This window comes from Populus alba, chromosome 11, assembly GCF_005239225.2.
Source record: "Populus alba chromosome 11, ASM523922v2, whole genome shotgun sequence".
Classification (NCBI taxonomy): Eukaryota; Viridiplantae; Streptophyta; class Magnoliopsida; order Malpighiales; family Salicaceae; genus Populus; species Populus alba.
Genome location: NC_133294.1, coordinates 21,952,908 through 21,974,138, shown reverse-complemented (window position 1 = coordinate 21,974,138; position 21,231 = coordinate 21,952,908). Strand labels below are relative to the sequence as shown.

At 31.1% G+C, this 21,231-nt stretch overlaps 2 protein-coding genes across 2 annotated transcripts; both read right to left on the bottom strand.

Annotated features, from left to right (window-relative positions):
- Positions 1-85: 85 nt before the first annotated feature.
- Positions 86-2,626, bottom strand: LOC118040834 (protein IQ-DOMAIN 17). The gene is made up of 5 exons (XM_035047879.2): positions 2,431-2,626; positions 2,010-2,324; positions 1,489-1,734; positions 1,127-1,264; positions 86-1,002 (listed from the first exon to the last, which is right to left on the bottom strand). The coding sequence occupies exons 1-5, from the start codon at positions 2,557-2,559 to the stop codon at positions 163-165; spliced, it is 1,668 nt and encodes a 555-aa protein (XP_034903770.1). The 5' UTR covers positions 2,560-2,626; the 3' UTR covers positions 86-162.
- A 16,036-nt stretch (positions 2,627-18,662) lies between these two features.
- On the bottom strand, positions 18,663-20,943 carry LOC118040839 (NAC domain-containing protein 43). The gene is made up of 3 exons (XM_035047884.2): positions 20,569-20,943; positions 20,177-20,445; positions 18,663-19,784 (listed from the first exon to the last, which is right to left on the bottom strand). Exons 1-3 carry the CDS (start codon positions 20,753-20,755, stop codon positions 18,963-18,965), a joined length of 1,278 nt encoding a protein of 425 aa, XP_034903775.1. The 5' UTR covers positions 20,756-20,943; the 3' UTR covers positions 18,663-18,962.
- Positions 20,944-21,231: the final 288 nt, after the last annotated feature.

Below are 21,231 nucleotides of genomic sequence, written 5' to 3'. Positions count from 1 at the left end.
TTTTAAAAATAATATTATTTTGAATTATCTTAAAGTTAATTTATTTAATTTATAATTTAAATTTTGAATCAGAATCAACAGGGCCAATTTCAATAACTTTGCTAGATAATTAATTATAAATGACTACATTCTTAAAATCCTACTAACCCAAATAAAAATTTCTTATTTTAACCACCTAAGGTCAGTCGTGGAACAAGGAGATATTTCTCCACCAATACTGCTCTCATTATAAGATGAGAAATAATTTGATTGCTCTCCCATTCCAAAGTTGCAACCATGCAAACTCTTGAAGCTAGGGCTCCTTAAATTCTGACTGAAGCTCCAATTGCTACTGTAGCCAATAATGCCAACACCATTTCCATGTGGTCCATGATCTTGAACTGGGAATGACAGACGTTTCTTCGCAACCGATCCACCGCGTTCTCTCTCAGGTGTCGATGGTCTCTGCCTTGGTGCACTCTGTGGCCTAACACGAGCCTTTGCTGACTCAGTTGCTGCCATGTAGTTTGGCAAGGTTGTAGCAGTGCCCCCACTTGCACCCACCATTCCATATCGACCAGCACCATTGTTCATGAAATATCTAGAGCTCAAGCTTGGAGTATGTGCTGCCGAGTAGCATTTTTCTTCTTCTTTTAGGCATCTTGGACTCGCTGAACGTACTTGAAGGGGCTTGGGCTTGCAAGGAGAGGGTGTGATCGGCGATTGGTGGAGAGAAAGACTGGAGTGTGATCTATGGAGAGGAGAGGCCATAGAATGTCTGGGGGTTTGTTTTTGAAGGTGATTTTGGCTTTGTAATCTTTGAGAAGAAGTTGTATTACAATATGAAAATGGTCTCGATGTGTCCATTTCTACAGTCTTTATACTGTTGTCTTTTCTATCTGTTATTGCCCCGCTACTTGCCTCCCATTGCTTTGTTGCCATCCAGCGATCAAGCCATCCTGTTCTGTCTTCAAGTTCCTTTTCATGATCCCCTGCTGATGGGTTCCTTCTAGACCTCCATATCTTGATTTTGAGTCAAGTGGACAACATTTGAGATATTAATTAATTAGGAAAAACATATGATATAATTATTTTAGAGCCCAAAATCAACTTATACAACAAACACATAGCGAGTGAGGAGACAAACCTGGCTAGAGAAAGCATAAGCCAGTGCCTTTTCACGTTTTAACGCAGCTTCCTTCTTACTTTCCACCATGGCTTCAATCTCTTCATTGGTGCGTGGACGATCATCCCAATAATCTAGAACAGAGCTTACATCTCTCGACTGTTAAGAAAAGCCATTAATTTCTCATCAAGAAGAAGCATGTCATTTCATGTCCTAAGTGGTTTGAATGTTATAAATGATCTGTATGTGTCTCTTCTCATCAGTAATTGTCTGAAAATTGATGCATCTATACAATAATTTTTTTTAATAAATGAGATGGGCCTAGACGTTTTAGATTGAAGTATAGTGTGTCTGATGGGCTCATAGGGTTGCAAAGGACTGACCATGGACTTCCTCTCACGGATGTCGTGGAGATATTTGAACTCCCATGGGCTATTAGTCTCAGAAAACATGGACCTTCTGCTCCCTTCATGTGAAAGCCTTGCTCGGTGGTCACGGACTCGATCTTGTACTCGAGCTAAAGCTTGCATGTATTGAAGTGTTAGCTTTGCTTGCTTTCTTACATTGTGTCCTCTTACCAAAGCTTGAAGCTTCACCAGCCCTTTCAGTGCACGTAGAGCTCTCCTTGCCTCAATAATCAATCAAGATTAATAAATACCATATCATTAAACAAGAAAGAAATGAAGATATTGAAATATACAACATAGCAAGTGCTGAGTTTGGATCCATTTGTTTATTCATGTGGTTTTATTATAAATTTAATCTAGTTAATAAAAATAACTATGTAGTTTTACACGGATCTTATTCGAGATTCCTTTTGATCTTGGTTAAAAAAATATAATTTATAATTTCTTTTTTAAATCATAACAGGAAAAGTTACTACAATACCAAATCACACACTTACTAGGTAGCCTCTAAAGGCCGTTTGAATGGCAATAGCAGCCCAGAGTTTAGCTCTAACAAAGATGGAAGCTGGTCTAGTGAGTCTAACAATCTCTGCTGCTGCTTGGGCTGTTACAGCCGCAGCATCAGCCGCCGCCGCCGTGGCTGCTGCCACTGCCACTGCAAGTTTTTTCTCAGCATCCAAAGTAGGACTCAAGGGTGCAGTGGTAGTACTTGCTGTGTTCGTTATTGCAATATTTTCTTCACATCGTTGAACTGGGACATGGTTAGTGCTGGACGACGTCTTTCTAAAAAGCCATCTTCTTTTCTCTCTTTTCTGCAAAAAATTAAACCCAGAAATCCATGCACCAAGAAATCAATACTTTGTTATAAACATAAAGACTAAAGCTAGTCATTGTTCATGATAATAGTATGATCATTACCTTTTCTTCCTCTTCCTGGTCATGTTCTTCTCTCCTTCTGCTACTCTTTTTCTCAATATTCTCTTTACTTGGAGACCTGAATGCTCTTTTCACGATGTTCAACCATGAGGTACCACCATTCTTTCCCATATTGAGAGGTGGCTAGAAAGAAATAAAAAATTCTTACATCACACTAGAAGCTAAGAAGTGCCTAGAAAGGGAGGTGGGGAAGGTGCTAGATATAGGTGCATGGTAATAATATTCTAAGGACATTGATTTCTTCCACAATTATTATAACTGTAAGGAAGTGAAATCAATAAGAGAGAGAGAGAGATAGCTAGAGATTGATTATAAGTCTGTGAATGTAGCAGAGTACGGCTCCAATGTATCCGCCAAGACTTGTGTTCTGGTGTAGTGTAGTCGCATGCGAAAAAAAAAATTATAATAGAGGTGTGTCAGGCACTGTCAATAACACTGTAAATTATGATAATGTGATAGAAAAAGACATGGGAGAGATAGATCATTAGTAGCACGCACGAATACAAATTGATATTGTAATAAAATTGTCTTTTAAAGTTTTTTTTTTATAATAATATTTTATTTTTGATATCAGCAATTAATCTAAAAATATTAAAAATTAATTTAAAATAAAATTAAATTTTTAAAACATAAAAACAAATAAATTTTAAAAATAAATAAATAAATTATATGTCTGGTCCCTCAATTAATTTCTCAATCCTTCACCACAATTTTGGGTACATAAAAAGCCTTTTAATTTTTATCTATACATACAATTAGGTGCATGTATAAATAGACTGACCATACTTTTAATAAAAAAATATTACATCTTTCATTTATATGAAAGACCTCGAAGACACTTATTTTAACCAAGAAAATTTAGAATATTCCTTGTAAAGAAAGTTAATGAGAGCAAATATGACATTTCATTAGGGGTCGAGCCACGAAATTTTGTTAGAAGGGGCCAAGATTAGAAATTTTTTTATGGGGAAGACAAAATTTAAATTTTAATAGTTTTGACACTAAATTTAAAAATGTTCTTTTTATAAAGGACATAATATTAATGTTTTTTTTTTCAAGGGACGGGGCCCCTCTCTCCCATTAAAGAATTAATGATGAGACTTATGGTCACACCCAAATTGTGATGAAGAGGGGTTAATATGACAGAAATCTGAAACTTGAAGGACCACAAGAGCAATGTATCTCCTTGGCTAACTTTTATCGAGCTAGCTAGCTAGCTAGCATGCATGCCTTTAGTTTAATCTTTTTGCAGAACAACTGACCGCCCCCCTATTGGCTTCACGTGCATGAGCTGCTAGAGGACGAGAGGGAGAGCTAATGAAGACACGCCTCGAAGACCACCACCGAGGACCAACTCAGGAAGCGTTTGTCACTGTATTTGAAAAATATTTTAAAAAAAAATTAATCTTCTTGTTTTAAATTAATATATTTTGTATGTTTATAAATTATTTTAATATACTAATTTTAAAAATAATTTTTAAAAAAATAAAAAAATATTTTTAATATATATATTTTTAATAAAAAATATTTTAAAAAATAACTATAACTCTATTTCTAAACATATTCTAACCGGTATATAATTAATGAGGAGTCTGTATGTTCTAGGGCTAATGGAAAGGGTTCGGCTTCATTTTCCTTAGACTAGTCAAAGTCAAACACTTCTGATTCTGCGGTCTTCTTTCCAAAAATGTCTGAATTTGTAAATGCAAGGACAAATAATACATGTAGATGTGCTGCGTCTTGACTCTTGAACCAATAGTTAACAAAGTAGCTGTTCAAAACCAAGATACTGTTTGTTTGTTTGGTAAAAAAATAATTTTTTTTGCGACAAAAGGTTTTTTCTTAAAGGGAATTTCTTGAAAATAAATTATTTTTTTGATATTTAATAGTATAATAAAAATTAAATTAGAAAATACTTTCTAGTATTTAAATAAGTTATGAAAAATAAACTAAAAAATAATTTATTAATGTTTTTTTTTAAATTTATTAAAAGAATAAGGATCAAATCTTATATATAAAAAAGTTGAAGAGTAAAATTTTAATAAATAATTTGAAATAAAATAAATAATAATTAAAATAATGAAGACCAAATATGATAGATAAAAATTTTAGATTAAAAAAAAATAATAATAAAAGAATGAGAATCAAAGTTTATATCAAAATAAAATTAAATCAAATTCTAAGGGATGAAATTGAAAAAAAAGACTCAAAACAAAATATATAACAATTAAAAGATAAATAATCAAATTTAGTATAATCAACAAATAACAAAATATTGATAAATTTTTTCACAATTTTTGAAAACTGTTTTCTATCTAAAAAAAAAAAACACTTTTATAAAAATCAAACTAAATTTTTCTTCAATTAAAAAGTGTTTTTCATTGGTTAATTTTTCTAACTATAAACAAACACAAAAAAAATTTTAAAAATAATTTTTAAAAAACCACCATAAAACAAAGAGGTCGAGTTATCGGCTCCAAGTCCCAATTCGATGTAATATATGGCTAATTATAGTCTTCTGAGATTCATGTAAAATTTTTTTTGTTGGAACTTAGAACATGAAAGGTCAAGAGTGAGCTCCTTCACAGAGGATTTTATGATCTCCTACTCAAATTTTAGCTGATATTCCACTTCAAAATTATTATTTTTTTATTTGATTCAATGAGAGTTCCCAGGGACTATATACAATGAAGGTATTCTTCTCATTACCCTTTTTATAATTGAAATTGAAATTAAAACTTTTAATATTGTGTTTGATTCAAGGTTAAAAACTGCAAGTTAAATGCTAATAGATGAACTGTTGAAGGTATAAAAAAATAATTAAAAGATAAAATGTCAAATATATTTGATAGATGTGTGTGTATATGATACTCAATTATATCAAATTTGATTTTTTAATATTTTAATTTTTATATATTTGATTTTAAATATTTTTTTAATTTGTTTTTTTTTTTCAATTTCTTCAATTAGAATTTGAGATAATTTGATTTTTTTATCAACTTCAACTTTTATTTTTTTATGATATTGATAAGTTATTTTCCAACCTTATTTTTCATAACATAGTCAAACATTAGAAAATGTTTTTCAAATTTATTTTTCATGATATTATCAAACATAAAAATATTATTCACTTTTCAATAATCTACTTTTTATGAAAATTATTTTGTAAAATGAAATTATTTTCTAGTAAACAAACATGCCCTAAGAGGTTAAAAGAGTTTAAATGTTAACACTTTAACCTTTATATTGTATATGAGAAAAAATAAGAGGGATAAATGAAATTGAGAATAATGAAAATTTTGGAGAAAAAAAAGATTTTCCTGCATATGCTAAATTTGGAAGGAATGAAAATGGATAGGAAAGTTAATTTTGTAAAAAGTTGTGATATGAAAATTATAATTTTACCCTTTTTTTATATTTTCTACCATTACTTTCCTTTACTTGAATATATGATTTTTTTTAAAAAAATAAAAATAGTCATCCAAACAGGGGTAATGGACATAACTCTAATATTTTTTAAATGAAAATTCTTTAATATCATTCTTAATTGAATAATTTTAAAATAAAGTGTTTTTTATTAGAATATTTTAGGAAGAAATAATAATAAATTCTATCTATGGAGATATGTTCCCTCTATTATTTTTTATTTTAAAAGTACAAAAATTCACTCTAAAATTGTCTAGAGATAAATTTATTTTTATATCTTTATTTTTATTTTTTCAACGAAATACATTTACATTTTTACTATCTATATCCTTTTTATTTTAGAAAATTTATTAAACACTATCTTAAAGTTTATTGATGAAAAATATTCATGTTTCCGAACAAGTCTAAGAGTGTTTGTTTTTGTGTTAAAAAGTATTTTTATTTAACTTTTTAATGATTTTAGATTATTTTGATATAATAATGTAAAAAATAAACTTTAAAAAATCAAAAAAATATTATTATTTTAATATATTTTTTAAATAAAAAATATTTTAAAAAAAACAACAATATAATGCATGAAATTAGCTAAAGTGAGCTTGTTGTAATCTTTACAACGTGGAAACATGTGAATTGACCTGGGAATGGGTGAGGCAGGCAGGCAAGGCAACAAAAAGGGAGCTGAATTAAATACACAGTACCCTCAAAATTTTCAAATTTGAAGGCTACACAGCCACAACACACACTCCCTTTATTTTAATTAAAATTTAGCCCGAAGGCCGAAGCTCGTGCACCACAGTACCCTCAAAATTTCAAATTAGAGTGACTTCTAATTAAAGGCTAAATAATTATTGTGCTCACATTTAAAATGCATGTGATGATGTACCTTTGGCCTTTGTGTATTAAATTAAAAAAAAAAAACTAAAAAGGAATCAAACTTTTCATGCGGGCTCTCTTTCTCATTTTATTGTGGATTCATACAATTAAATCATTATTTTACTATTAACAACACAGAATTCATAATTTGGTTGGAGGATTAAATAGTTTTTTCATGGGATTAAAATGTTAATTCAAAGATCACAGGAGCATATAGAACTTTTAACTTTTTAGTTGCGCAATAAAATTACTAAACTACCATTAAAAGCTAGATTAATTGAACTTCAAAGTGTATGGCTTTTCAGGTATTTCAAAAAAAAAAAAATTGCACAGTAAGATATCCAATTTACCCTTAAAATTAGATTTTCTTAAAGTTAAGGTAAGGAATGTTTTCATCATTTCATATAGTTTTTTTTTAATAGACAAGTTGACAAAGAAGCATTTAAGTTTTTTTTTAATTAAGATATGATACAGTTTTAAATAAAAAGTTGTTGCACGTGTCAACAAGTGAGATGTGTCTATACTTTTTGCATTTAAAGTATCTCGTTATCCCTTTTATGATGGTAACATGCGTGTAGGCACCCCCTACATGGTGAAGCGCCAACAACTTTTTTTTTTTCTTTTTTTCCAGCCTTGAAAAACATGTTGTCCTTGACAAAATTCATGAAAGTGTGGTCATTTATGAATTTTATCATATTTGACCCTTATTTTTTTTTATTGTATTATATTTGATTTATTTCATTTTCAATTTTACCTCTTAGAATTTGGTTTTTTATATGAGATTTGTTCCTTATTTTTTTTTATTGTTATTTATTTTTTTCTTGATTTGTTTTTTCAATTTTTTATTTGTGTCATAACCCAATTTTAAAATTTTTTTTTCTCAAAAATGAATGAATAAAAAATAATAATTTGAGAATTAAGTTAAGACAATTCAAATTGAAAGTTTGAGGACTAATAAGGATTGAATTATAAATTTGGGAGTTAAATTGGTCAAAACCTGAAAGAATTAATAAGTTTGGGGACTTGATTAAACTTTGATTTGATTAATTAATGCAATCAAGAGTTTAATTGAAAAAAATACCAAAGTTTGGAGTTGACGAGGATCAAAATCACAAGAAATTAAATCTCAAAATCCACATGATACTATAAAGGGGTTAATTGATTTTTCAAGGGGTAATTTTGAAAGAATTAAAAGTTGTTAATTAAGGATTAAATTGAATAATTCAAAAACCAAGAATTGTTTTGTTAATGGGGCTGAAATTCAGGGATTCAATTGTAATTGAACCAGGGGTAAAAAAAGGAGATTTTCCTTGAATAGGGGCCCAATTGCTAAATGTTATAAATTCAGGGGGAAAATTGAAATTATCCATATCGTTAAGGAAAAAACGGTGTCGTTGCTAAAGCACTGTTCATCACCACCTCCTTCAGGCCACCGGTTCAGCCGGAATGGAAAATTTTTAGCAAAAACGTGGGTCTTCCGCCTCAGCTGCCCACAGCCCACTATCCCCTATTATTCCAAACTCATCTCCACGATCACCACATGCAAGGGCTTTCTCTTCCACTATAAAGACCACAACCACAGAACAGGGAAAGGCGAGGGGCACAGGACAGAGAGGACTCGGGTGACCATAGACACAGAGGAGGGAACAGAAGGAGGACAGAAAAGTAAAAAACACACGAGAGAATAGACTGAAAGAAAACGCAAAGAAAAAAGAATAGACAGAGAGAGTATAGGGAGAGAGTCAAGGCCTGAGGCACCAGGCCTAGCCGGCCCAAATTGTTTTGGGCTAACACTTTTATGTCCAATCCTTTTTATTTTAATATTTAGTCAAATGAAACCCTTTTAATATCAGAGAATTTTAAAAAAATTTGGCGATTTTCTTTAATTTATTTATGAGTCTCCAACACTTTTTTCACGTTGTTTTGTTTTTACGGTATATTTGATTGGTGACTTTTACTGTGTAATGTGACAATACATGTTTTTTCTCTCTAAAAAAAATATATAAAATTTTTTTTTTTAATTTAAATTTGATGGATTTATTCACTGGTGTAAGATTCAGAAATACCATACTTTTAGGGTTACATAATATTTACCAACACCAAGAATTATAAATATTCATGGATGAATAATCACTAACACTAAAGTCTGGAATATTATAGAAAAACCATAAGAATAGAACACAAATAAATTTTAGTAATTTAAAACAAAACCAATAATGCAGCCTCAGATAGGACACTTAAGGGTGATGATACTTTTCCTTTCGCGTAACTATAAGTAAAAAAAACTTTATAAATCAACCGCTATCACAATACTAAACAATACCATAAGTTTTTAATTAATTAATTAATTTATTTCGTATTCTATAATCTGCGCTGATGGCAACAATGTAGAAAAACGTAATTTATTTGAATTTTGGTTGCGGAATTCCTATCTCTATCTCTGCATCTTGTTGAGTTTTAATAAGTTGTTATGATATGAACAACACAACTACTTGAAGGAGGTTCTTTCACTAATTAGTTCTCACGTGTTAGTTTGCTAATTTTCTTTTTTATTGACTGTGCTATTTTCTCTTTAAAAAAAGGAAAAAGAAACTTGGGTTTTCCCCATATTATTAAAAGAAGACAGAACAGAAGATGGGACATGTAATGATGGCATTGGGTTGCTTAACATATGGTGCTTTTTGTGGTATCAGCACCGGATTCCATTCATTTTTTCACATGTATATTTTAGTACTGTGTTATATAATATATTTTTTAAAATATATTTTTGTTTAAAAATAAGTTAATATAATTATTTTAGATTTTTTTTATATTTTTAAAATATATTTTTGTTTAAAAATAAGTTAATATAATTATTTTAGATTTTTTTATATTTTTAACATTAACACATTAAAACTATTAAAAAAAAATAAATAAATATCTATTTAATATTTTTTTAAATAAAAAATATTAAAAATAAAAGTTACTATACTCTACAACCCTCGCGAAAACATGGCTAAAGTTTGAGTATGATCTTTTCATCCCATTCGTTGTGTTAGTGTTGTAACTTGTAATAACAAGATTGCCTAGAAATAGGGATTTTCTGTTTCCAATTCGGAGGACTTGAGAAGACGGTGCCAATTCTTAACTACAAGTTTCCTTCAGTAACAAAATGTTTTAAATTAAGTTGTAATTGTTTTTTAAAGTATTTTATATTTAGAAATAAATTAAAATAATATTTTTTTATTTTTTAAAAATCATTTTTGATATTAAAATATCAAAATAATCTAAATACACTAAAAAAATATTAATTTAAAATTAATAAATAATTTTTTTTTAAAAAATACTTAAAAAAAAAAACAACAAACAAAAAGTAATTCCTTTATTCAGTTGGCTTAAATTGGACGTGAAAGATCTTAAACCATAGCATCATCCCTACTGCTTGAGTGATATCGCATAGGTCACCTTCAGGTGAGGACTTTGGGCTGCTCTGATTACCCTATCTGGTAGCAGCTATAAGGCTTCTTCAGATGCTGCCTAGTTTGACCTCTCTAGAGAGAGAGAGAGAGAGAGAGAGAGAGAGAGATGCTTATATTTCCCGGCCTCCTTTCTAGCATTTTAGCACCTCCATAAGTGGAGAGATTGGAGCTAGATGCCTCCGTTGTCACCCTCCAACATGATTTGCTTGATTGGACTGCCTCCATGATGGAAATAGCCTGGGTCTCGCATGGGCTAGGTTTGGATCGACGAGTTTTTCTATAACTGGTATGGGCCAACCATAACCCTTTTTTTTTTTTTTTTTTTTTTTTAAAAAAAAAAACTAATATGGTGTGAGATTTTACTTGATAGGTCGATTGCCATTATATGTTCTCCTCGTGTTTCACCTAACTATCCTGGGTGCTAGATTTTGACCAGTTTATTTTTGCTGTTGGGAAAAATTCTTGTAAAAAAGTTGAATTTTTTTCTTTAAATGATTTTTTTATGTTTTTAAATTATTTTAACATGATGATATTAAAAATAAATTTTAAAAAATAAAAAATATATATTATTTTAATGTATTTTCAAATAAAAAATAGTTTAAAAAATAATCTCTATCATAATATTAATTATGATTTTTCTTAATTATTTTTTATTTTTTTGTTGATGTTCTTTGTTAATGTTGTAATAGCACTTATTACAATTATATTTAATTAGAGTGACCAAGATGAAAATATATTTGTTTTTATGATAGTAAAATATACAAGAATACATATTTATTTGTTCTGATTAATTTTTTTCCCCAGGCAATTCATGCTCTCTCTCTCTCTACATATATACATATATATTGCATGGTTTTAAAAATAGAATAAAAATGGGGATGGCTTTATTTTGCAAGGGAAAAATAAACTTGGATTGATTGATCTGATTATTTATTTATTTTTACTTTTACCATCGAGACTAGGATGCTCTGTCTATTAATCCTAGCATATATATGGTTGAGCCTATGGTTTGGTAAAATAGTATGATTTGACAATGATTTACCTTCTTTTGCAAAGACGTCGATCACACACGTCTTCGTGCAAGGCATTGTTTCCATCAGCACCAGTAAAGCATCTTCGAGAGTAGAGAAAAAATCACATCAAGAAACTATGGAAGAATATCTATTCTAAGTGCCATGTTTTTTCAAACGATGATTAAACATCAGAACTCAGAACCTATCCAATTTATCTACGAAATTTCATAATTATAGCTTTGTTTCTCCATTTCAATCTCCTAGATGTTACCTGCCTCCTTGTTATCTGGCCCCTCATACCTTTCTCCTTTATTAGATGTGTTCCTGAATATTTCAACGTTTAATTCAAACTTGATCTTACAAAATAAAAATTAAATAAAAAAACAAGGATAAAAAGCAAGGCAGTAGTTTCAAATGGCATGGAAAAATCTAACTTCGTCTCTCATTTTTTAAATTATATATATTAGTTTTGTCAAGGTTCTTTAGTTTTAGCATGAAACTTCTTTTATTTCTTTTTCATGTTTTGAATGTTCAAAGAGTAGAGAAAAAAAGAAGAAGAAGAAGAGAGAAAGTGTTTGGCCGGCTATAATTTGAGTAAAAAAACTTCAACGAAACTCAATAGAAATATCTTTTTCTTCTTCTTTAAAAATGTTAAAAAAATATACCCGGATCCAATATTACTTTTGTTTTTATAAATCCTTGTTTGAAATTATGATGATTTGATTCGGTTTTGTTATTCTACATCAAATTCTACCCGACTGATTTTTACCTCCCTCTCTACAAATGAAAGGAATTGTATAACTCTTTCAAGAAAAATTTACATATAATCTTGAAAGGTGTAGTTTAATTAGTTAGATTTTAGATTTATTTTTTAAAAATCACTAGTTCGAGTCCCATAAATTTCAAAATCACTGGAGATTTACATGGTCATTTATTTAAGGGCCCATAAAATTAATTAAAATATACAACACTCACTTTAATAATAATAAAAAATTTACAGATGAGGAGAGGGTAAACCAATAGAAAGATGGACCCCTTAGGGCATCCCAGGCTCTGCTGAAGGCAACATCAAGAACGTACATTTTATATCACTAAAGGAGTACTGTTTATATATACATGAGAGATCCAACCATGGAGGCAACTCGTACAGTTGTGCACAAGACAGAGTGGGATTTTGGTGCCTTTCTCTTGATAAACATCAAAATGTAGTGACCATGACAATTGACATGATCCGAATGGAAGATAGAACCATCATATTATACCATTTGAGTCCAATTATGCAAGTAATTTTCCATCTTGCTATGATTAAGAGGTGACTATAATAATTCTCAACTAATTATGCAGGTAAGTGTCCTTGTGACCATGATTACAGCTACTGAATTATTTTTCTACTAAGCATATATAGGGTTACAAACATTAGTTAGTTTGGTGGGATTATAACGAACCATCTTTAAGCTACAAACAACATCACCACTATGTCATCAGCTACTAATCTAGATGTATCCAAGGCCAAAATTAATTACCAAACCTCATTTGCTTGATTCTTCTTGTTTTTTATTTTTTATTTTTTTAATCTAGGATGTCCAGGCCAGCTTACGCGCACTACGATTAATTCCCGGGCCCACCAAATACCCTGCAAGCCCAATAGACAGGTAAGGCACCGCAAAGATGACATGCATGTATATAAATGATCGAACTCGGGTGCAGAGGAAGGGAACAAGTCCCTTCCCTGCTAGGCCACGACCTCAAATGCTTGTTCGCTTGATTTTTGATTGAGAGGAAGACTACTTAAGTCACAATTTTTTTTTTAAAATAATTAACTCTATGTATAAAATAAAAATAAAATTATTTTAATATTTTATTTTTTAAAATCAACAAGTTTTTACTGGACGGATTAGGACATAGTCAACTTAAACAGAATCAATTTTTTTTTTTTTTTTAAATGAACCGATCCCCGGTCACCAAATTGGCTAGTTACTGGATTGGCTTCCCTGGACGAAACTATAACTACGGTATTTAAAATAAAAAAATAAAATTCCATATGACATCAGTATTTTGGGCCTACAAGGTAGAACGGACCTCTCCATTAACCCATAGTTCCCTTTTTGTGGGACCAGTCGGTATATCTCACAAAGTGGGCACTCGGGCCCACTATTTGCATGCTCCCAGCCTCTGCCGTAACAGTGGTTATGCAATCCGAGTACGAATATTGCAAGTATATAATTAATTTGATTATTTACAGGGATCTTTAACATATAGTTTAAAAAGGCGACCAACCACATTTGTTTTTCATAATTCAACGGCAGAATTATACCTCTTGAACGTAGATTATGCAGCACTAAAAAAAGGATTTGAAACTGAAATATTCCAATGATATATTACCGAGACCAAATGCGTGTTAAGAATACTTTTGGACCAATACTTCAATTAGACGACAAAGGGCTCTAACCAAATTCAAAATGGGATTATGTTATTCTCCATTCCTTGATAGTTCAGTTCTAACAGAAGCAAAGATCATCTGCTGGAAGAACAAACAAAATCCTCCACCACTAGCTACCACTAGGTGGGAGGGAGGAGGAGATCAGTAACATAAATCTAGACAAATATACACCCACTACTATATGTCTTCTAAATTCCACACCAATCATATTCTTTTCCCGTTATTCTTCCATTAACTTTTATTGTCAAATATATGCCATAAAAAAAAGAAGAAGAATTTATAATGAGACGAATTCTTTATCCCGTGTTTGATATTGTGATATTGTCAGATTATACATTATAGTTTTTTTTTTTTTTTAAATCAAGATTTGAAGTAATTAAAATGCAGACTGCATCACCAACCCTAATCACTTTTTGGAAATTTTGTCAGATTATTTTAATTTATTACCAAAATATCTCCTTAACATGTTCTTTCAAGCCTCTGCATCCACCAACTACCGATATGTTGCTTCATTTATATTGCTATTTATTATTCTAATTGGTTCATGCACGCAGGCCTGTACGGTATTTATGGACATACATAAATAGGATGTTTATTTCCCATTTTCTTCTGGTTCATTTCTAGCACCCAAAATTATTTTTCTTTAATTTGTTTGTTCAGCCACCAACCAGTGATGTAACATCCCTTTCGCTGGTACGTACTGCTTTAATTTTTCATCAAGTGGTCATCCATGACACACATCTAATTAATTTTGAACGAAAGGAAGAATGAACAGACACGAAAGGCTCCTAATTGACAAGAAAAGAGAGGAAAATAAATATATTATGTTTTGAATTACTTTGATCTTAACAAACAACTACGTGCTTGTATTTATACGGCAAGAATGAAATCCTAACCATAATATAAATTCAATTAATATTAATTAGACCTATGTATTGGCTCAAGTCTCTAATCTTTCTTATAAATACGATTTTTGCTTTCATATTTCCCATTTTTTGTAGTGAAATTTGGGATCTACATATATATATAATAATAATAATAATAATATAATAAAGACGACACACACGAATAATTAAACCCTATTATAATTACGAGAATTCCATCTCTTTAAATTGGAGGAGTAGCTAGGAGCAACAAAACTCTTCACGTAAATTTCAACCGATTCATGCATACATAGATATAATTTTGGGCAAACAGGCCTTTAATTTTGGTAACATCTCTGTCCCAACAAATTTTGATCACATCCAATAGAGCCATCATTACAAGCCTTTTGTATTCTTCCCCGTGCAAACCTTATCCTTCAATAACTCCTTGATGTTAATTATTCGATATCGAGCTAGCTAGCTAGCTAGCTCCAAATAATCGATCGATCGTGAAGAATGAATACCCGCAAAGGAAAAAAAACAAAAAAAAACCACGAAATACATATAGATATACATATATAATTAATAAGGTGAGATGTGACTGTTCTATATATTATCAAGTGCATAGTTGTACAAGGCCAAAATTACAGTCTATTTGCCAATGAGTGTGCTCGGAGAATTGCAAAGTAATTGGGTTCAATGCTTGATACCTAACATGCATTAAGTCCTACATGATAGATTAACCCTACCAATACACAAAGACTTGTTTGGTTATCCAATGTAAACGTTCAGTCTTAATCAAACCTTCTCCTAATCAATTTCCATGTTAATTACAGTCTTAATTGCATCAAATTTGATAGATCAATGACTCAGTTGCGATCACTAATGGGAATTAATAACTTGGTCAATTACTTGCGCACCGAAAAAGCTGTTGATGGGTCCTTCAAAGCTAGCTGACTGATTATCAAAAATACGCACGTATGAATACAAGACTTTGGACCATATTATGAAGAATTCCCGACGAAGCTTAACGTCTATTTGGAATGTAATTAAGACGACTGATTAGTCATAATCAGAGGGTAAGCAACAAATTAAAGTTTGCTCGAATGGAGATAGGCTTCTGATTTGTCATTTCTCTGTCTAATCTTGTTTAAAGGTTGTAAAATATTCTCAAGGAAGCTGCTTCCCAGAAAATGTGTCTTTCTCCCTAATCAATCGTCATATATGCATCATGCATGTGTATGTGTATATTGGCCTCCCTCTTTTTTCTTCCATTTAAACAATTAATTAATTACATAATTCCTAAATATATAGTGGGTTGTGATCTTGCGTTCATCATAACATGCAACGTTTTGATCGAAAATACCTTTAGATAGTAGTCAATTTTATCATGCCAAGCCAAAATGGTCCCTAATCTCAAGATAACGTACGATTTACATACATTAATTCATGGCCATAACTTCATTAAGCGGTCCAGGCTTTCCTAACAATTACTGTATTTCTTACTCATACGTCGCCGTTGGAATTTTCTTTATTCATCGTAGTGTACATCAATTTTCCTAATAATTACTGTATTTCTTCCATAGGAAAAAAGTTCTTCTTTCCACTTGGAAAATCTTTTAGATTCTACCCAAATCCGAAACCAAAAATAGAGAGAAATAAGTATAAAGAAAATTCATATCATGTAACGGTTTCCTATTCCATTCTTCCCTTTTTTATTTCCTGAAAAGAAATTGTGATGTTATACTTTTCAGGCAGATTTTTTAAAATAAATCCAGCAAATATAACGCCAACTCATACGTTTCAAGGTCATTTTTTTCGAGATTTTCCCATGCTCTTTTATTTTATCCTATTTTAATAAAACTATCTATGATTATCAAAAAGATTTCTATCCTATTTGTGTTAAGTCAAATATTCACATGCTTGCGTATATATGTGACATCCTAGCCCACTTAATAACATGATACAAATGTTGAATAATTCAATCACAAATTATTTGTGTTTTTACGTGGATACTTGAAGCATTTTACTTTTAAAAAATTTATATGAAAATCTAACTCCACTCAACAAAAAGAATAATTTTTATCCACTTCACCAAACACTCACTGCTCCTATATATAAATGCAATGCCGCTCGTTGTTAAAAGGATCCACTTTGTGTTAAATAATTTATTCATTTTCTATTTATGCTTTGATCAATAGTATAAGGAGGCTTGGCATGTTTTATCATAAAAAAAGAAAAGATATAAACCTAACAGTACTACTTGAAAGAAGGACTAATTTTTATCTTCAATTTTTTTTAGACATTGTTCGCGCTAAATAATTTCTTCAAGGATTATTTCGATTTTGATCAAGAAATTCTGATATATTTTACCATTCTTTTAACGAGAAATATATATATATATATATATATATATATATATATATATATATATATATATATATTATATATATATATATATAAAGAAAAACTTCCATGTTAATTTCAGTGATTAAAATAAAGAAAAAGGGTCAACAATGGCGTTTTAAAAAGTGCATGAAGATTAAAAAAAAATCCTATTTAAAATCCTCTACATAGACTCACACATTTGAGATCTTAAATATATATATTCTTAAATACTTCAATCATATTTTCGTCTTCTTCTTCTTCTTCTTTTGTTTTTTTATATAAAAAAAATACGCTTTCTTCTTCAAAATTGCAATCAAAAGAGCCATAATTACTAAGTGACACAAAATACATATATAGTACAAAAGATATTAAATCACCTATATATGATGATTACGATTCCCATTTTCAAATAAAATAAAATATAGCACTGGATGACGTAACAATTGTCTACCTATTATTTATTGTTATTTTAGGTGTACCTAATTAGTCAAAACTATAAGAATTATACACAAAATGTCATTTCAAAATAATATATTGAAATATTTCCTGATAATTGATAGATATAGATTGATGACATTATCATATAATAATGGGCAGTCCACATTCATCCACGGCTAGCTGTTAGAGATAAGATTAAATAAGCTTAGCTCATCTCAATTAATACTTTGAAATTCAAAGAAGTTTGAATATTGGAGCACTTGGCAGTTTTGGTGATTACAGAAATAATTAATATTCTTTTTCAATACCATGATTGTAAGTATTGAGTTTGAAGAATAAAAACGAACGTACTATCACTTCTTGTCATAAATTGAACCTCGTATTTTGTTTTGTTATTTTCTTGTATATATCTCCATATATTTTGAAAGTATAAAACCCTAGACAACATGTTAATACGCTTTGAATTTCTGGTCGACATAGGATCAAAGATAGAAGGGTTTAAAATACAAAAAAACTACTAGTAATTAACCAATATTCTCTTTAACATGTGCTTGAACTCCACACACTAACCATATCCTAATTTTTCTTATTGAACATTTAAACTATAAATTAGCTAATATTTCATAACCAAATTGTAACCACATGTTGGATCAATTTTTTATGTGTGAATTATGAGCACATTTTCAATTGGTTGGTTATATATAATTTTGGATAATTTAGCTTCTTTGTTTTTTTTTTTTTTTTGATAAAAAAACCCAGTCAAGTCATATGACTCAGCATTCAACAAAGTAAACCCACCAAAATAATATCCAAAAAAGAAAAAAAAAGAGAGGAGAAAGCATACAATTCTATCTAGGAACCATATGACCTTACAAGTCTTATATCTAGGACAAGACCAATGCACTACGCTTTGTTCCCAAATAATGAATTATGAGTGGTATCATGTGTGCTCTATTGTTCCCAAATAATGAATTATGAGTGGCATCATGTGTACTCTTATCTTATCTCAACTATAGCAAAAAGATAGTCACCTTTCTCTCTTTGCTATCATCTTTCTCGGTACGTAGATTGGGTTTGAGACCCCATGGCCTCACTATTCCTCGACAAAACAATAACCAATTGATCAATATTTGATAATTGACCTCTTTCCAATATCACCATGGCATGTGGGTATTATCATTTGTGTGAGTTTGGGTCGACCCCAACACCACATTAAAGTCAGCTCTGTGCTATAATTGCCTTGTGAAGCTTTTTCAATATGGTTAACGAATTTAGGTAAGACCTCAATCAGCTGCGGATATGATTACAAGTAGAAAGAGCAAATCACACAGAAAGTTTTTTTTAAGAAAAACTATAGCTGTAATATTCTTTGATAACAATTTGTGAATAACATGGATGGCATCGTTATTCGAGATATTAACATACTGGTGTGTAAATTGACAATGCCATCGATCCCATCTCAAAATATATAGATATATCCCTATATATCACCCAGACTTATTTATGCAATACATGCATGCATTATATATAGATAAAGACGACTATAACGTATACATACCTAGATTTTCAGGGTCTCTATATTATTCTATAGGGTATAAAATATCGAGCACTTTTGTTATACTGACAAGTGGCATAGTGGGTCGGACGATGAAGATGGAGATGATGATTTAGTAAGGCTCCACAGGTCATTCTCGTTGCTATAAACATGGGAAGAGTTTGCTTGAATGTTTGATGATGATGATCCATGAGAATGTTGTTTGTGTGATAATTGCATGTCATCATCAGGAGAAAGACCAAAACTCGCATTTGGGTCAGTACTGAAGCAAGATAATTGCTTGGATGTCTCTACTTCATGCCCATTAAGCTGTGATGCCACAAGACGATCTAGAGTTACCCAATCATTAAGTTGCCCGGATTTGGAGTCATGGTCAGTCATTGAGGATGAGGTCATGTCGAAGATGCCATTGCCAACTTGGTTTGGAGAGGAAGGTTCATTCTCTGTCAGCATCTCATCGTATGATTGATGATAACAAGAAATGAAACTTCGATCTTGATCGAAAGATGGACTTCTGATTGGAATAGAAGGGAGTGTTGGGCTTTCTAGCCGAGGAAGGTGCATGAATCTTTCATGAAGTCCTTCACTGATGCAGTTGTTCGATAGAAACCTTAAACTACTGTTGTTGCTGTTGCTGTTGCTGGAGATATTCATGTTGCTATATGTTTCATTCTCCATCTTGCAAGTCCTTCCCATGTACATAAGTATCTGATCAAGAACTCCTTCATTCCCTGAACCAAGAATCTGATGATGAGCCTTTGAATCCAATGAGCTTGATGAGCCTTTGGGACTCTCTAGGGTTTTTTGATAGTTCTTCTTTCTAAATACCCGGCAAACCACCCAACCTTCTTCTGGGATTGCCTCTCCTATAGGATTTGAAACCTGCAGGATTCAGAGAGTGAACAAAATGAATACCATATAAGCTAGAAATGATCAATCTAGAAGAAATACTGACATTTTTTGAGACCATATACATGAAAGAGGCTATGAGATCTCAACTTTAAATTTTGTTTTTATCACAAAAGAAGAGAAAATAAAAATAAATAAAAAGCTAGAATTGTTTAATTTTCGATTATGAAATCAGCTTTACTTTTGATTATCAAGAATGATCTAGGTATATACTTTATACATAGAAAAAGTAAAAAAGGAAAGAGGAAAAAAGAACAGTCAAGACAAGAAGAGGTAAGAGTATGGTAGGATTTCAAAGCATATAAAATGTAATTTTTTTTAATCAAACATATCAAATATGCTTAAGCATAAAGAAGATGGCTTACATTAGTTTCATGGGTGCTGTCATCAAGCCTATATTCATGCATGATCCAATCGGATTTCTGACCATGTGGAGCTCTTCCTTTGTAAAATACAAGAGTCTTTCTCAATCCAATTCTTTTAAACCCACTATAGATGATCTTATCACGGCCAGTAGCTTTCCAGAATCCGGCAGCCGTAGCACGATTTGTTCTTGTCCCTGTGGGATATTTCTTGTCTTTGTGACTGAAGAAATACCAGTCATTCTGAGGTGTAGATCCTATTTTGCACTTCTCTACATAGTCCCAATTTGACACAAGGAAAGATCTGGTTAGTCAACAAGTTCGGAGTATACATGTGGAAGAAAAGAAATATGTAGAGAAATATAAACATGGAGACAGTAGCTAGCTCAATTTACCTTGGATATCCCATGGCTCAAGCTTATTAAGATCAACCTCACGAATTACATCAAGGTCTATCCTCTCATAAGCAACTTTCTTCCTCAGGTAGTAGTGAAGAAGCTCTTCTTCTGTTGGGTGAAATCTAAAGCCTGGAGGAACCTGAGACTGACCATTGATTGATAGATTCACCATATCGTCAGGCATTTTTGCTAGGACAAATTTTTTGTATAAAGCTGGCTAGGGAGTGAATATATGTGTATATATAGAGAGATGATCAACGTACATGTAAAAGCTGATGATAGAGAGAAAAAGAGAACAGCTAGAGATCAATATGAAAGAGAAGCAAAAATGAGAGACAACATTAACAAGGAGAGAGGGTGCGTAAAGGGTAATGCAGTCCTGATAATTTATAATGGTTTGTAGGGCATGTGGGGGAAGGGTCCAAAAATGCATGAAAAGTTTTGGAATCAATTCCATTAGTGTACTTACTGTGGGGTCTAAGCCTTGGAGAAGAGCCAACCACCTAGAAGTAGAGACTAGTCACTAAAGATAGAAAAGAGGGTAGGGTTTTTCCAGGCCCACAATATAGGTACTAACAATAGGCCAATTGGGTCCATCAAGAAAATAAAAAAAGAAAAAAAGAAAAAAAGAAAGAAGAAGAAGCGTTAGAGGTAACTATT

Excerpts from the sequence above, each read along its gene's own strand:
- LOC118040834 (XM_035047879.2), bottom strand. The coding sequence starts at position 2,559 with ATGGGAAAGAATGGTGGTACCTCATGGTTGAACATCGTGAAAAGAGCA. Across the intron at positions 1,735-2,009 it reads CGGCCTTTAGAGGCTACCTA|GCAAGGAGAGCTCTACGTGC; the intron begins GTAAGTGTGTGA and ends TTGATTATTGAG. Across the intron at positions 1,265-1,488 it reads TCCGTGAGAGGAAGTCCATG|TCGAGAGATGTAAGCTCTGT; the intron begins GTCAGTCCTTTG and ends TTTTCTTAACAG.
- LOC118040839 (XM_035047884.2), bottom strand. The coding sequence starts at position 20,755 with ATGCCTGACGATATGGTGAATCTATCAATCAATGGTCAGTCTCAGGTT. Across the intron at positions 20,446-20,568 it reads TGAGCCATGGGATATCCAAG|AGAAGTGCAAAATAGGATCT; the intron begins GTAAATTGAGCT and ends GGGACTATGTAG. Across the intron at positions 19,785-20,176 it reads ACAGCACCCATGAAACTAAT|GTTTCAAATCCTATAGGAGA; the intron begins GTAAGCCATCTT and ends TGAATCCTGCAG.